Source organism: Sorex araneus, chromosome 1 (assembly GCF_027595985.1).
Source record: "Sorex araneus isolate mSorAra2 chromosome 1, mSorAra2.pri, whole genome shotgun sequence".
NCBI lineage: Eukaryota > Metazoa > Chordata > Mammalia > Eulipotyphla > Soricidae > Sorex > Sorex araneus.
The window spans coordinates 390245907-390262906 of NC_073302.1; the positions used below are offsets into that span (position 1 = coordinate 390245907).

General features: G+C 37.7%; 1 protein-coding gene and 1 non-coding gene across 2 annotated transcripts in view; both read right to left on the reverse strand.

The window, feature by feature from the left end:
- CFAP69 (cilia and flagella associated protein 69) overlaps positions 1-17000 on the reverse strand; it is a 61619-nt gene that overhangs the window by 19306 nt on the left and 25313 nt on the right. The window contains exons 8-15 of the mRNA XM_055141021.1: positions 16744-16921; positions 14543-14666; positions 13133-13181; positions 12924-13045; positions 9674-9890; positions 7855-8019; positions 6106-6224; positions 4021-4139 (exon numbers count right to left, since the gene is read on the reverse strand). Of these exons, the coding sequence (XP_054996996.1) occupies positions 4021-4139; positions 6106-6224; positions 7855-8019; positions 9674-9890; positions 12924-13045; positions 13133-13181; positions 14543-14666; positions 16744-16921 (1093 nt within the window). The remainder of the gene's footprint in view (positions 1-4020; positions 4140-6105; positions 6225-7854; positions 8020-9673; positions 9891-12923; positions 13046-13132; positions 13182-14542; positions 14667-16743; positions 16922-17000) is intronic.
- On the reverse strand, positions 851-955 carry LOC129401360 (U6 spliceosomal RNA). Its single transcript, XR_008628288.1, has one exon. It is a non-coding gene; the product is annotated as a U6 spliceosomal RNA (small nuclear RNA).

Sequence of the window (17000 nt, forward strand, 5' to 3'; positions counted from 1 at the left end):
CCACCAGGAGTAATTCCTGAGTGCAGAGCCAGGAGTAACCCCTGAACATCGCTGCATATGACCCAAAAAGCAAAAAAAAAAAAAAAGAAAGAAAGAAAAAGATATCAAGGACATACAGATCGGAAAGAAAGAGGTCAAGCTATTACTATTTCAGATGACATAATACTCTATTAGAAAATCCTAAAGACTCTACAAAAAGCTCCTAAAAACAATAGGTTTATATAATAAAGTGGCAGGCTACAAAATCAACACCCAAAAGTCCATTTGTATATAGGCTTTCCTATATACAAATAATGAAAGAGAAGAAAGAGACATTAAAAAAATAATCCCGTTCACAATAGTACCTCAGAAAATCAAGTACCTCGGAATCAGCGTAACTAAAGAGGTGAAGGACCTATATAAGGAAAATTACAAAACACTACTTCAAGAAATAAAAGAGGACACTAGGAACTGGAGACAGATCCCCTGCTCATGGATAGGGAGGATTAACATTATTGAAATGGCAATACTCCCCAAAGCACTATACAGATTCAATGCGGTCCCTATCAGGATACCCATGATCTTTTTCAAAGTAATAGACAAAATACTCCTGAAATTCATGTAGCACTGTCACTGTCATCCCATTGTTCATCGATTTGCTCGAGCGGGCACCAGTAATGTCTCCATTGTGAGACTTTTTGTTACTGTTTTTGGCATATCGAATACGCCTGGGTAGCTTGCCAGGCTCTGCCATGCAGGCAGGATACTCTCCGTAGCTTGCCAGGCTCTCAGAGAGGGACAGAGGAATCAAACCCGGGTCAGCCGCGTGCAAGGCAAATGCCCTACCCGCTGTGCTATTGAATAGCTGTGTAAAAATATGGAACACTTCACAAATTTATCTTATCCTTGTGCAGGGGCAATGCTAAACTTCTTTGTATCATTTCAATTTTAGTATGTGTGCTGTCGAAGTGAATACTCTTGATATTATAATGATTGGGTAATATTTAAGTGCAGGGGCCAGAGATAGTACAGCGGATAAGATACTCTCAGTAGCTTGCCAGGCTCTCTGAGAGGGGCAGAGGAATGGAACATGGGTCGGCCGCGTGAGAGGCAAACGCCTTATCATTGTGCTGTCGCTCCAGCCCAGCCCTAAAATACCTCTTTAATAAAAAAAGAAAAAGAAGGGTCACCCTCAGCAGTATTGGATGGGGTATGGGAGCCAATGACAGATGGGATTCAAGTGACAGTTAGTGTGGGCAGTGTGGGCAGTGCCCACAGGCAGTGTGGGCCTGACTCAGAGGACTCCAGAGCAATACCTGATGGTGTTCCAAGGGCCATGAGGGGTAAGGCATGTGCTCTAGCTCTTAAACTATATCCCAGTTCCCAAAATACCTCTATCTGTCATATACATTATCTTGGCTTTAAGAAACACACATTCGCGTTAAAAAACTGTTAATTCATACATCTATATATTACTTTCACTAACCTGCTTTGGTGAATTCTTTCATCAGGTATATTTAAAAGGGAAAGGGAGAGAATGGAAGAACACTGACAGTGTTTGAAACCTTTGTTGGTTTAAATGGGTGATTCGGGGCCCTAGAGATAGCATCACAGACTGAGTGCATGTTTTGCAGGCAGGAGCCCCCAGGTTTGATCTCAGGCACTACATGGTTCCTCAAGCATCACAGGAAGTGGGACTGGTTCCTGAGCACAGAGTTAGGCATGCCCTGAGCAATGCCAGCTGTGGTGTGCAACATACACACACAACAAAATGGGGTTAAAAATTTTATCCTTATAATTCTCACATTTTTTTTTTTTTGCTGGAACAAATGAGGAAATTCCTGAAATTCATATGGAACAATAACTTCCCACGAATAGCTAAAGCAATTCTTGGGAAAAAAGAAAATGGGGGCATCACCTTTCCCAACTTCAAACTGTACTACAAAGCAGTAGTAATTAAAACAGCATGGTATTAGGCTTGAAAGAGATCCTCAGACCAATGGAACAGAGTTGAATATTCTGTCACAGTCTCTCAAGTAAATGACCACTTAATCTTCGACAGAGGAGCAAGAAATGTGAAATGGAACAAGGAAAGCCTCTTCAACAAGCGGTGCTGGAAAAACTAGATAGTTACCTCTAAAAAAATAAACTCTGGGGGCTGGAGCGATAGCACAGCGGGTAGGGCGTTTGCCCTGCACGCGGCCGACCAGGGCTCAAATCCCAGCATCCCATATGGTCCCCTGAGCTCCGCCAGGAGTAATTCCTGTGCATCGCCGGGTGTGACCCAAAAAGCAAAAATTAAAAAAAATAAAAAAATAAACTCTGACCTCTGTCTAATGCCAGGCACAAAAGTCAGATCAAAGTGGATTAAAGACTGTAATATCAGACATGAATCCATAAGGTACATGAAGGAAAATGTAGGCAGAACCCTCCATGACACTGAAGCTAAAAGCATCTTTATGGATGAAACACCACTAAACAAGCAAGTGGAAACAAACATAAACAAATGGGACTACATCAAACTAAGAAGCTTCTGCACCTCAAAAGAAACAGCGACCAAAATACAGAGAGAGCCCACAGAATGGGAAAGAACGTTTACCCTATACCCATCTGATAAGTGATTAATATCTAGGATACACAAAACACTAGTAGAATTGTACAAGAAAAATAAACCTCCAACCCCATCAAAAAATGGGGGGAAAAGTGAATAGAAGCTTCCTCCAGAAAAAAAAAAATACAGGGGCTGAAGCAATAGCACAGAGGGTAGAGTGTTTGCCTTGCACCAGGCCGACCTGGGTTTGATTCCTCTGTCCCTCTGGGAGAGCCCGGCAAGCTACCAAGAGTATCCCACCTGCATGGCAGAGCCTGGCAAGCTACCCGTGGCATATTCAATACGCCAAAAACAGTAACAACAAGTCTCACAGTGGAGACGTTATTTGGTGCCCGCTCGAGCAAATCGATGAACAATAGGACGACAGTGCGACAGTGCTACAGTGCTATAATACTTATTAATGCAGACATTTAAGCAGTTTATATAATAGTTTCTAATATAAATATCCCTTTTATTTGGATAAAACATACTTTTTCGCTTCTCCAGATTTATTCAGATACTCCCCTTATATTTTCCTTAACCCTTTTTGCTCTTAACAAATTTAACATTTGCAAGATTTATCTACTTCTTTACAACTATTACAACAAGACTGTAAAATTAAAAGAAATTAGGAACTCTGTACTAGGAGTAAGTCAATAACTGATTATTATTTGAATCATAGTAACGCAAATATAAAATAAAATTTAATGCAATATACTTTAGATGCAAGAATTCAGAACTTACTTATGTAAGTGAGAAGAAGCACTGTATTATATTGTATTAAAGGGTTTTATTTTCCTTATTTACATAGGTTAACATCATACAGTAATCATGAATTGGCTTTTTATTAATATTTTGATCATTCTATTTGCCATTTCTTCAAGTTTTGTTGGAACAAGTAATATAAGGTCAATCTGTTATGTGCCTTAGGGGGCAGGTTGAGGATGGGTGGAAAAACGGAGACACTGGTGAGGGAAGGTCACACTGACGGTGTTGGAACACTAAATGCCTGAAACAACTGTTCATTATAACAACTTTGTAAATCGTGGTGTTTTAATAAAAATAAATTTTAAAAAACATTTGGAAATGATCTTAGTAAACCTATTAGTTTTTAACTCCTTAAAACAAAGTGAAATGAGGATTTCAACGGATTTCCAGCCTACGAATACTATATAACTGATAGTAGATGTTTCAGAATTCCCAGACCAGGCAAAAATGAATAGGTTCAAAACACAAAAATAAGGACTTAAATTTAGGTACAAGAATGGTTTTATTTGAAGGATGGAAACTTTAAAAGTATATTAGTAAATTTCACGTCTGGATTATTAGAAAGGCCATCTTTTCAGTGATCTTTCTAGTGTGGTTTTGAGGGAATAAAAATGGGACACAGAGCTCTAAAGGCAATTTCCTTCCACTGTGATTACATCTAACTTAGATACAGTTAAACTTACCAAATGCTGTCCAGTGTAGCAAAAAGAAGTACATTATAACCCAATCCACTCTGTAATTTCTTAGGGTCTATTTTCATTACATGTAGAATTATATCCACTCCTTCAGTTCCAAAAATTTCCTAAGAAATTTATTTTAAATTATTTTTTAATATAAACAATCCCTTCCTTTCAGCACTTTATCCAATCACCTAAAACTTACTTCATAAGACAAATAGAACATTGTTAGAGAAACTGTACTTTTAATATGTTTTTTAAAAATCTGAACATTCCACAGCCACCTCCACGTAAATAATAGCTCGGTTCATGACTAATCTCAGAAGTGATGCAAGCCAAGCCACTAAGTTATGGTAAAACTCATAGGTAAACCAGTCTTCAGGCCCAAAAATCTGGGGAGCCCTTTGGGGCGAGGGAGGGGGAAATGAGCCAAATACCTACCCTGCTGAAGCCCCAGCAGATGCACCCCCACTCCACCGCTGCCATGCCAGTAGCCCAACCTCACCATTTCACAATAAATCTCTGCAGACACACCAAGCTGACAGAACTTTCAGGTATACTGGTTTGTGGACTGAAAACTCTGGGGTCTTCTCAGAGTGGGGGCAGACAGCCTTCCCTTAATCCTCATATTTCTGGAAGCTCTAGTAGCCACACACACATCCCACAGTTGCTATGTAAACAATGACCAGCTTCATGACTAATCTTGGAAGAGATGCAAGCCAAGCCACCAAAACTCAAGGGTATACCAGTCTTCAGGCTGAAAACTCTCGGGTGCTTTCAGAAGGGGGGATGGGTAAGTCCCCACCCTGCCAAAGCCCCAGCAGCCACAGCCACACCAAGAGGAGCACACCAAATTAGACAGGAAAGTGGCATAGAATCCAATTAAGCTCAATAAACAAAAATAATAACAGAAGGCTCAATTAGCAACAAAACAGCTTAGTAAACCCTTAGACATTGACTTTAATGACCCTATTATAATTAAACAATTTTCATAAATTTTCTTCTACTCAAGTATTTTTTTATAATTCCATTAGCCATTCTGTTTTAACAAGCATATAAAATTAAACTTATTTTGTGCCTGCTAAGGCCTTGGGAGGAAGGGAACTGAAGATAATGGTTTGGGGAAGATCACATTGGTGGTGGGAATGGTGTCAGAACACTGAATGCCTGAAACACCTTCGTAAACCATGGTGCTTAAATAAAGCTCAGAAAATAAAACAAATACAAGGAAAAACAAAAAAAAATTGTACTCACTATTCTAAAACATATAAGACAAATTATCAAAAGTCAGTCATTTTAAGAGAGGGCATAAAGGCTGGTGTGTGGCTCAGTGGTAGACCATATGCCTTAGATGGATCTGCCTTAGATGGATCCCTGGTTTGATACTGGTTAAATGGGTGTATCCATTTGTCAAAACATAATTGAACTCAGTCCCAGAAGATGGTTCAGTGGCTTTAAGTGCTTATCCAGCAAGTTCAAAGTTAAGAGTTCAAACTCCCAGTACTGACACCTCACATGCTAAGGCAATCCTGACAGGTCTGTTGTTAGGAATTCCCAGTGAGAAAGGGCCTAGAAGATGGCTCAGTGGTTTAGGCTCTCAAGGCCATGAGCTTAATCCCTGCCACTGTATACACACAGAGGTGATCCTGACTGCTGCCCATGCAGTGTGCAGTCCCCACCAAACAAAGAAACAAATAAACAACAACAACAAAAAACAAGCAAAAACCATATTAAACTAAAATCTCAGAATAATAACACTTAAGGTAAATAACTAAACTCCAGTTATAAAAAGAAACACTATGCAGCTCTAAGAAAGGATGAAATCTTATCAGCAGCTACAACTAAATTGGACCTTCAGGGTAAAGTCAGAAGAAGGAAGAGAAAAAACTTGGCAAGTTCACTCATTGAAGGTATGCCAAGACACAACACAAGGGAATAGACTGTATCCAGAATATAAAACAAAGTTCTTGCAGTTAAAGACAAACCCTTGGACTTTAACTCTTCAAAAGATTAAAAAACACCACTATTTGTGTACGGTTAGTGCTAGGTGACTTGAAGATTTAAATCAAACTGAGACACAGGCATTCATACCTTTCTAGAAAGATGATGCTCACAAAGACCAGATAAGATAAGAAATATATCAGATTGAATTTCCAAAACAATGGCCTCATCCTTATCATGATGCTTGTTTATTGTATTTTTAAAGATTCCTGTAATGAAAAAATGGAAAAAACATAAAGTTATTTGATATTGCATTTATTGTCTTGAAAATTTCCCTATATAATTTCAGCTAGACAATTTGGGATATGTGAGGGAGCTTAGGCCATACCTGGCAGTTCTCAGAGACTGCCGTGCCTGGTTCTGTTCTCAGTAGTGAATCTTGGCAGTGCTCAGCAGTACCACATGTAGTACAGGAATTGAAAGAGGGTTAGTGGTGTGCAGGGAAAATCACTTTACCCCCGGTACCATCTCTGTCCCAAGAAAAACTATTTTTAAAAGGCCATTTTCATTGCATAGTTACCTAAATACTAGACAAAGATAACACATGAATTCTGGTCTTAAGGGATGGGCTCCCAAGAGGTGCTCAGGAAGCCTGGGACCCCCAAAAGCAATTTGGCCAACTAGACCAGCTGCACAATGTAATGTCCAGAGGATGAGATGCTGCTTGGATGCCCCCGTGCCAAGGATAACCTGTGTATCCTGCAGCATTGGGGGCTTCCAGGGCCGCAGCTGGTGATGCTCAGCAGGGACTACATAGTATCAGGAATCGAGTGTGTGTCAGATGCATGCAAGGCAAGCAGCATAACCACTTGGGCTCTAAGTACAATCAGCAGCCACATATAGAATTTTTATAATTAATTTCTATAGTTAATAACAGTGTCAGTAAACAATGGTCTACCACCCTGGTGCTTCACTCATCAAACAAAACAGCAAGTAAGGCACTTGCCTTGCAGAAGGCCAAACCAGCTCCCTTCCCTTGCACTACACAAGGTCCCAACGTGCTGCCAGGAATGGGCCCTGTGCAAAGAGCCAGAAATAAGCCCTGAACACTGCCAGGTGTGGCCCAAACAACAACAGAACTAAATAAAATTACTTAAAATTTCATGAGGCAGGATTGTGTTCTTATAAATATATGTCCAAAACGTCAGCTCATCTCTTCTAATGAGTCAATTTTAAGCAAGATCTTTTCTCTCTCTGTCACTTCTTTCTGCATCTTCTGGTGTCTATCTAAAGATATCTCCAACCATTTTAGGTAAAACTGTTTCCCAAATTTCTTCCCTACTTTAATCAGAATTAAAAACACCCGAAAACAGCAAATTACACTGATGAAATGAGATTTCCAATAAAACTTGAGTTCAAATAAAGTTTTCCTTTCAAATTTAAATAGGGATAAATAAAATTTCTCTAATATTCTATGGGGCATCGTAATAGCAGGAATGGGCTATTTTTCAAAGCAGGAGACCCTGATATCAAAGCCTGTATCCAAAGACGGCCCTGAACTGACATGTCCTGGTCCTTTTAAACAATTCCAGGTGAGGATCTGACTCAAAGGATGGTAGTTGAGCATTCAGGAGACCGAATCTAGAGATATGTCACAGACAGAGGGGACTATGAGTCACTATCAAGAGTATCTTCTAAAACCCCGACCTTGCTGATCACTGATCTGCTTCTTCTTTCTACATAATTTTATTTTATTTTCCCCTTAGATGAAGACTTGCTATTTTCCCACTATGTATAACAAGTTTATGTGTAACACGTTTATAGGTAACACTTCCAAGAAAAATCTCTAGAGTTATAAATATTCTACTTTCATTGGTGCATAAGCAAGTTATGTTTTACCTGTAAGTTGCTGAATTATTCCCTTTTCACAAAGATCGCTGTTTATTGTGTCATCCTCAAGGTAGACCATGGCTCTCAGGAGTCTTAAAGTATAACGCATCTGGGCAAACTTGGTGCCACGGCCACCTGAACCATGAAAACTGTTACCGTGGCTAAAGAAGGGATCTGTGGAGAAATTGTCAAAATGCACTTTACTTGGAAAAATTAAACATTTTAAATACAAAACAATATATCAGCTACACATTAAATAGATGTGTACTATTTAGAAAGACTACTTTTTAGAAAAATTTTTTTCTAAAAAATTTTACAATTATTTTAGATTAAATAATTTAGAATTAGTATTATCCTTCCCTTCCCTCTTAGCCGGATGTAAGCAAAAAAGCGAAAAAAAATTTCGAGTGAAAAATTACTACCAACAAAGAATGTAATATCTCCCTTTAACAATCTATTTTTATTATTATAAGAAATGAGAAATGAAATTAAATATTTATATAGATTGGGGATCTATTAATTTAGATTACATGTAGAACCAGTACTTCAGTCTTTGAGCTAGACTGAAAGATCTAGATGTTGAAGTGGGGAGGGTGGGGATTGTTACTTTAGACTTAATATTCTGAAATAACTCCTAGCAGGGCTTGGAGGACCTTATACAGTACCAGAAATCAAACCCAGGCTTCCTATCTGCAAAGCATGTGATCAGCCTGTTGAGCTATCTCTCCAGCCAAAATGGAGCTCTTGAGCTTCAAGAAGACAGACTATTGGTAGGAGGCGTAGAGGAGTGGTTTGGGCCACACCTGGCTGAACTCAGGGCTTACTCCTGGCTCTGTGATCAGGGATCAGGCCTGCTAGTGTGCAGGGGGTCATTCATGGTGCTGTTTATTTTGTTTTAGTTAAGCAAGATCATCATCCTTGAATGAAATTTAGGAAAACATGAACATGCAGCCAAGGAGAGGAAATATGTGTTCAAGAAAGAAAAGATCAAGCAAAGAGACACAGACACAAACAAGTGAGATATGTAATCAAGAAGTACCTGGGCAGAGGTTCTTCTTGATCTTCTTGAGAGTGCAAACCTTATGGCACTGGGTTTTTGAACCCACTGAGTCTGGGCTGGCTGTGTGCAAGGCAAGCATCTTATACTCTGGCCCCTATTTATTCTGAACATACCTTTAGCAGTAAAAACAGTAGTCGGCATTTAGCAGGCATTTAACAAATATTTACTGAATCAATAAATGAAATACTGGCAGAATGTAATTTTAATCGTTGGATAAATCTAATACATATTTTGGAGGCACCACATCCCCCAAATACTTTGGAGATCAAGTGCTGCCCCCAGATCAACTTTAGACCCTGACATGCATTCCAGCCCTCAGAGTCATCTTTTATGCCCATACTATAGATATTTAAGTCAGATATCTTAAATATCTGGAGCGATAGTACAGCGGTAGGGTGTTTGCCTTGCACGTGGCCAAGCCGGGTTCAATTCCCAGCATCCCATATGGTTCCCTGAGCACAGCCAGGAGTGATTCCTGAGTACAAAGCCAGGAGTAACCCCTGTACATCGCCGGGTGTGACCCTAAAAGCAAAACAAAGCAAAACAAAACCCTCTAACTGAGAAAGCATCAACAACAGTTAGGACATCCATGTATGATTTTAAGTGAAACCTCAGGGTTTTATCCTTACAATATGCAAATATATAAAAATCAGAGGGGGACAGATCTTATGCATTTTTCGTTGCTTTCATATTATTTTTTATGTACATATTGAATTCTTTTGAAATATGTAGGTTAAAACTTTGACAAAATCTTGAAGTACCACTTACCTTCACTGTCACACCATTCTAGAAATGCAAGAACTCGAACATTTCCTTGGCAAAGCATATACTCTTCTATTAATAAAGGAGCCACAGATGACAAAGTAGCAATTGCATGTAACTGTAATTCTTCATACTGTGTAGCAGACCATTCAATTATTTTGAGTTTCTCCGGTTTTTTAACATAGGTGAACAAAGCCTGAATAACTTTGCCTTCAATTAGTAACTATGAGAAAGAGCAACAAATGGTACTTTGTTAAAGACATTATTAAAACAATTTTACTTAATCTAAAAAATAAAAAGATTCCCAATTTGAATCTTTATTGATCACTTCAAAATACTAGTTTTCAAACTAACAAAAATATGTAAACAAATAAAGCAACTCAATAACATTTTGTTCTGATCACCTTTTTAAAATCATTTTAATAATTCTATGATTTCTAATACTATTGAATTAATAAACCATACCATTCAAGTTCACACCTTGTGTTCACTAAGCTGCAATTTTCTCGAGTGACAAAATAAAGTCAGAAGTCTTTCTGAACAGTATTTAACCTTGTTACTGTTCAATTTCAATTCAATAACAATTAACATGGGCTAGAGCGATAGCACAGTGGGTAGGGTGTTTGCCTTGCACGAGGCTGACCAGTGTTTGATTCCTCCATCCCTCTCGGAGAGCCCGGCAAGCTACCAAGAGTATCCCACCCACACGGCAGAGCCTGGCAAGTTATCCATGGGGTATTGGATATGCCAAAAACAGTAACAAGTCTCACAAGGGAGATGTTACTGGTGCCCGCTCGGTTACTGTTGCCCGTTGGAGCAAATTGATGAACAATGGGATGACAGTGACAGTGATACAGTGATATTTTATTCACAACTTTATTTGACGATAAATTTAGGTAATACAGAATACAAATATATTTAATTTAAAATTATTATAATATTAGTTTTATGTATATAATTTGGTATTTGTATATTGCAAAATATCACAAGTCTACTTCCCATCTATTTTTTTAAATTTTATTTTTGTTTATTTATTTTTGCTTTTTGGGTCACACCTGGTGATGCACAGGAGTTACTCCTGGCTTTGCACTCAGGAATTACTCCTGGCAGTGCTCAGGGGACCATATGGGATGCTGGGAATCGAACCTGGGTCAGCCACGTGCAAGGCAAACGCCCTACCCGCTGTGCTATCTCTCCAGCCCCGACTTCCCATGTATTTTTAATTTTTTTTCAAATAACTGTATACAATCTTAGTCCCTAATAACTCCATACTGTATAAAAGATGCTCATGATTATTCACTTTATAACTGAACACCTCTTGATTCTTTTCACCCATCTCACCCATCCACAACTCCCATTTCTGGTAACTATGAAATACAGTATGCTGTCTGTTTCTACACATCTTATTTTGTTTTCTTTGATAAATTTTTTAAATTTTATTATTTTGGAAAGTGATCTGGGCCACATTTGGAGGTGCACAGGGCTTACTCCTGGCTCTTCACTCAGGAATTACTCTTTGTGATGCCTGTGGAGCCATATGGGATTCCGGGGATTGAACCCTGGTTGTCTGCATGCAAGGCAAGCACCCTACCTGCTGAACTATCTCTCCAGTCCATTTTGCTTTTTAGATTTCGCAGATAAGTGATTACATGGCATTTGTCTTCCTTTTTGAATTTATTTCAGTTAGCCAGACATCATGTGCATGTCATTCCAAATGAAATCTTGCCATTTGAACTATACAGTATTTTATTATACAGATATACCGCTTCATCTTTGTCCATATATATCCATTCATCTATTAGTAGATACTTAGTTGTTTGCATGTCTTGTGAATAATGAATGCTACAATAAATGAAGGGGTGATAGATATATACACCCCTTCATATATATTTACACATATATATGCATATATCTTTCCAACTATTTTTCATATCCTTTAAATACAGATGCAGAAGTGGAATTGCTAAATCCTTTTATTTATTTTAAATTTCTATTTTCAATTTTTTAATTATTATTTTTTTTATTTAATCACCATGTGGAAAGTTACAAAGCTTTCAGGCTTAAGTCTCAATTATACAATGCTCGAACACCCATCCCTTCACCAGTGCACATATTCCACCACCAAGAACTATTTTCGATTTTTTTAAGAATCTATACTGTTTTCCACAGTGATGGCATCAAGTATATTCCCCTTGAAACTTAAAAATATTATTTTTTTGTTTCTTTGAGTCCACACCGGGTGTTCTTAGGGTTTACTGTGATCAGAGATCACTCCTGCCAGGGTTTAGGGGACCGTATGTGCTACCAAGGATTAAATCCAGGTTTAATAAATTTCACTTACTGCAACAAACTTTCTAATAATAATTTCAAACAAATTACTGAAACATGACCAAAATGTTTTTACATAGTACAAAATGTTTATAGTTTAGAAAGTCCTCATCTCCGTCTCACAAAGTATGATAAAAGCAGAATTATTATGGCCTCCATTTATAGGAAGAGGAACCAGCCTGAGCAAGTTAAAGTGATTTGGGCAAGATCCTGTGTGTTATAAGAGAAATTTTGCATATCTGTCCTTCAAATTACATCATCCTGTTATGAAGGAAATAAAGTATTAAGATAAGTTAATGGGTAAATTAAAACAAAGACAACATATTTTTGTGGAGAAACAGCAGATCTACAAGAGTTAAAGATTGGCAGAACAGAGGTTAGCAACTCCTTCCAGCATTAAGTAATCTTTTGTATTACAATCAGAGATTTATTTACAATCAGCATATTGGGCTGGATAGTCTATGATGTTAGATCTATATGATTTTTCTTTTACTTTCTATTATTTAAGAACTATACATATATAATAAGAAAATCTCTAATGCTTTCCTGCTTTGCTTTGTTTATATGGCTTAAATTTAATATTGAGCCAGTGAGAGAGTAAAATGGGTAAGGCACTTGACTTCCATGCGATTGATCTGCGTTCAATCCCTGATATCACATATGATACCCTGAGTATCATCAGGAGTTGACACTAAGCACAGAGCCAGGAGTGACCCTGAGCACTGCCAGATGTGTCCCATTCCTCCCTCCAAATTTAGCTTTGTTTGCTATTAACAGAGAAGCAAAGGAAAATCGGAAGAGGCGAAACTCCTGCAAGCAAGAGATTATTTCTTTCCATGGTAACCATAAAACTGATGAAAGATTTCCAGTCTTAATTTTTAAAGAGCTATAATAAAAAATGTTGAGTTTTGTTTTGATTACTCTTTACCTGTACAGTAGATAAATCTTTACATAAGATCACGATTATATTGAATAACAATTTCTTCAACTCAAAATCTTCATAGGAATTAGAAAGCTTAAGACCTTTCACCAAAGGATCTTGACTTTTAACTGTGTGGGGAGAGAAAAGAATAAAATAAAAGCAAAAAAAAAATGCAAGGGCTTATCAACATAACTAAAAGTTCTACAGGTTTTTACCTTCATTAAAGGTTGCAAACAGTACCAACTCCCTGGTAAAGCCACTTTCCTAGTATAAAGAAAACATACCAAAAAAGAGTTTATTTAATAGAAATTAAGATATAAATTCTATACCTATTATTTAAATATATTTACCAGATTTCCCAATTTTTGACTGTTTGCACTCCAAAGGCACTAATACTAATGAAAGCAGGAATAAAAGCAGACAGCTCAGTGGCACAGTGCCTACCTTACAGGCATGAGGCCAGGTCACAGAGCTAATCTCCTGCACTGCCACACATACCAAGGGCAACCCATGCAGCATTACATCTGTGATCTCTGGTGCCACAATGAATGTGTGACCTGTGGTGCATGACAATCAAGACTGTCCAGCACAAGTCCTAGTCACAGCAACAACAAAGAAAAGAGAATGGAGAGGAAAACACACACACACAGAGACATAGTATGATAAATTGATACACTCAGGGAGTTCACAAGCTGGAGGAGAGATACAAAGAAAACTGCACCTTGATACATCCCAGCAAAACCAAAAACAAAAGCCAAAAAAAAAAAAAACCAGAAGATGGAGTGAAAAATCTGTAACATTTTTTCCAAATCAGTTATCTTTATTGAGGCACCATGATTTATAACAGTACTGATTTAGGCATTTTAGACTAGTGTGTATGTGTGTGTTGGGGGGGAAGGGGAAGATGAGTGGTTTGGGCCACATCCAGGGATGCTCAAGTATTTTTCCTGGGTCTACACTCAGGAATTACTCCTGGCAATGCTCAGAGGAGCATACGGGATGCCAGGGATCCAACTCAGGTAAACTGCATACAAGGCAAGCACATACCCCTTGTATTATCACTTTGCCTTCCCATAAAGATTTTAGACTTGCAGTACTATATGCCATGTCCCACCCCTACAGTGCCAATATCCCTACTTCTCATTAGAAATAACAGAGCCAAAAAACAGGTATTTTTAAAGTGCTAACAAAGGAAAAACATTCAACGTAGAATTTTAGATTCTGTGAATAGAATTAAGAAATAATTAAGAAAATTAATTAAGAAAAATGGTATTTTCAGTAAAAGAAACCAAGGAAATTTGTTGCCAGCAGCCAGTACATCCATGTCAAAAGAAATGGTGAAAGTTTTTCTGAGGGAAGAAATGATACCAGATAGAAACTTATCATCAAAAAGGAAAGAAGTAGATAATACTGGTAAGTAAGTAAATGAGAAACAATAAGGAGGTTTCCAAAGGAATGCAAAGAAGAGCAGGCAGAGTAAGAAGTATCCTGGGGAGCCTCATGACACTATGACATGACCTGACAATACATTCAAGTCCACAAACATTACACCGTGCTTAGGATTCCCTCTCCACAGACTCATGATTTCCACAACTACAATTAATACCATTAGGATTCATACTTACAATCATTGGTGCTCCACTATTTTGAGCTATAATCGTAGTGATCACTAGTATATCGTTTCTAAGTTGACGATCATAATGACTAAAACCTCTCATAAAAAGGTTTTTAAATACTTCTTTCAAAGCCCTAGAAAGTAAAATAATATTTTAAAAATTGTCTTTCTATGTAAATAATACTAAAGTGCTTTTAATATTATGCTATTAAATACTAAAGTATCTTCCTTTTTAATATTATGCTATTCAGTCTAATGTATTCCTAATCTCTTCCACACTTTCCAATCTTATTCTTTGTGTATCAGGTAAGAATTCACCAACAAAATCTCTACATAAAGGTCAGTGACTCTCTAAGACAAAGATCCAATTACGCCATTTTTCTTCTGAATGCTTCAGTCTAGGGGCCAGAGGGATAGGACAGAGGGGAGGGTGCTTGCCTTGAATGGGGTCAACCCCAGTTCAATCCTTTGCATTCCATATGGTCTCCCCTCCACCCCCCAAGTACCTCCAGGAGTAATTCCGGAGGGTAGAGAAAGGAATAACCCCTGATAATTACTGATCATAACCCAAGAAAACAAACTTAAAAAAACAGTTTCAATATTTCAAGACTTCTCTTGTTTTTTTTTTAATTTTTATTGAATCACCATGTGGAAAGTTACAAAGTTCTCAGGTTTATGTCTCAGAAGACTTCTCTTGTTTTTGAGATAACTACTTTCTTATTAGGGCTTGCTACAGTCTCTGCTTACATTGTTGGCCTTATCTCTCATTTTTCTACTTGCACTTTATGTTTTCACTATTTTTAATTCCTTTTTAGTTTATTTTGCTAAATTTGTTCATGTCTGTTCCCCTAAGATGTTATCTACAAGCAGAACGCTTCTGTATTGCTAATTTGTATTTATAATTTAGAAGTCAGGTTAGATTTCATGAGGAACCTCTTTTATTTCCCTTTTTGGGTCACACCCAGCGATGCACAGGGGTTATTCCTGGCTCTGTACTTAGGAATCACTCCTGGCGGTGCTCAAGGGACCATATCGGGTGCTGGGAATCTAACCCGGGTCAGCTGCATGCAAGGCAAACGCCCTACCCGCTGTGCTATTACTCCAGCCACCCCCATGAGGAAGCATTTATTAAGGTTGCAAGTCTGGATCAGACTTCCTCTAATATCTCTTCAGCCCTACGCATTCAGTCATCCAACCACAATTAATCTTGTGATGTTCCCATAGGGTTCAACATAGCCACTAAGATCTGTCTGCTACTAGTTGTTCTTTCTGGAATAGGCTTATTGCAAACACCAGACTGAACAAGATCACCAGGGACTTAATTTAATGTGTTTTTTTTAAGCTTTCAGAATATTTCAGAATGAAAGAGCAAATCTTCTGCTTAATTTGGGATTGTACAATGTAAACCTTGGTCTTTGGTATCACCACAAGGCATTTTCAAATGAAGCCAACACTACGAAAGATTGAGCAGAGAGAGGAAGAGGCCCAAGCACTGAGATCTACTAAGCTGTGAGTTCAGTTGCAAGTGAAAACAGTTTTATTGATTTTGTATTACATGAGTTCATAAATTTGTTGTGTAACTTAAGTTAGTTAGATTAGAGGTTCATTTGTTGCAAACAAGGGGCTAATTTACTGACTAGCCCCTTTCCTAAAGAACATGTAGCACCTTGCAATAATCTTTCATAGCATAGAGTATCCTTTCCTTTAGTTGCCTATTTACTTACTCTCTCACAACATACAGCAAATTCACTTTAATTCTACAACCTAGTACTGAAAGCAAAGATCACTTTAATTCTACAACCTAGTACTGAAATTTGTATAGTGCAGACAAAACAATGAGCACATAACTTAAACATTCACCCATATTTTATATATTGTTAATACTTATTACAGTTTCTGAAAATCAGTAAGTACTCAAAAAGATTTATTGAATGAACAAATAGAATAGTCCTTTTCAATACTGAATCTCACTTTCTATAACTTAAAGACATAATTTAGTATTGTTAAAAAAACTACTTTAAAAGCCTCTCACATTAAAAAAAAAAAAAGCAGCTTTCTGTGCAGATGCGTTTCTGGTTTCTGTCACAACACAAAGATGTCCTACAACATGAGTCAAAAGCCAGATGAACACAGGCTCCAGAAAAGATATTAGTTCTGTCACTAGTTCACATTTATGGCTAAAACCATTCCTATCTAACAACCTACACTTACAGCAAACATTCCAAGTTACAAAGTTGTTCTATGACTTCTTCTTTTGAAGATTTTTCCAGTAAGTTCCAAAGTATTTCTGATGAACGAAATAGGAGTTGTCCAGAAGGATCTGGGTCATTGAGGTGAGCACAGATCCCATTGGCTGCTTGTGCTTTCATCATTAAAGTACAATTAACTTCTGAAAATTAAAAAAAAATGCATTAATACTCTATAATCTTGACAACCAAAAAGAAAAGTTAAAAATATAGTATTTTATT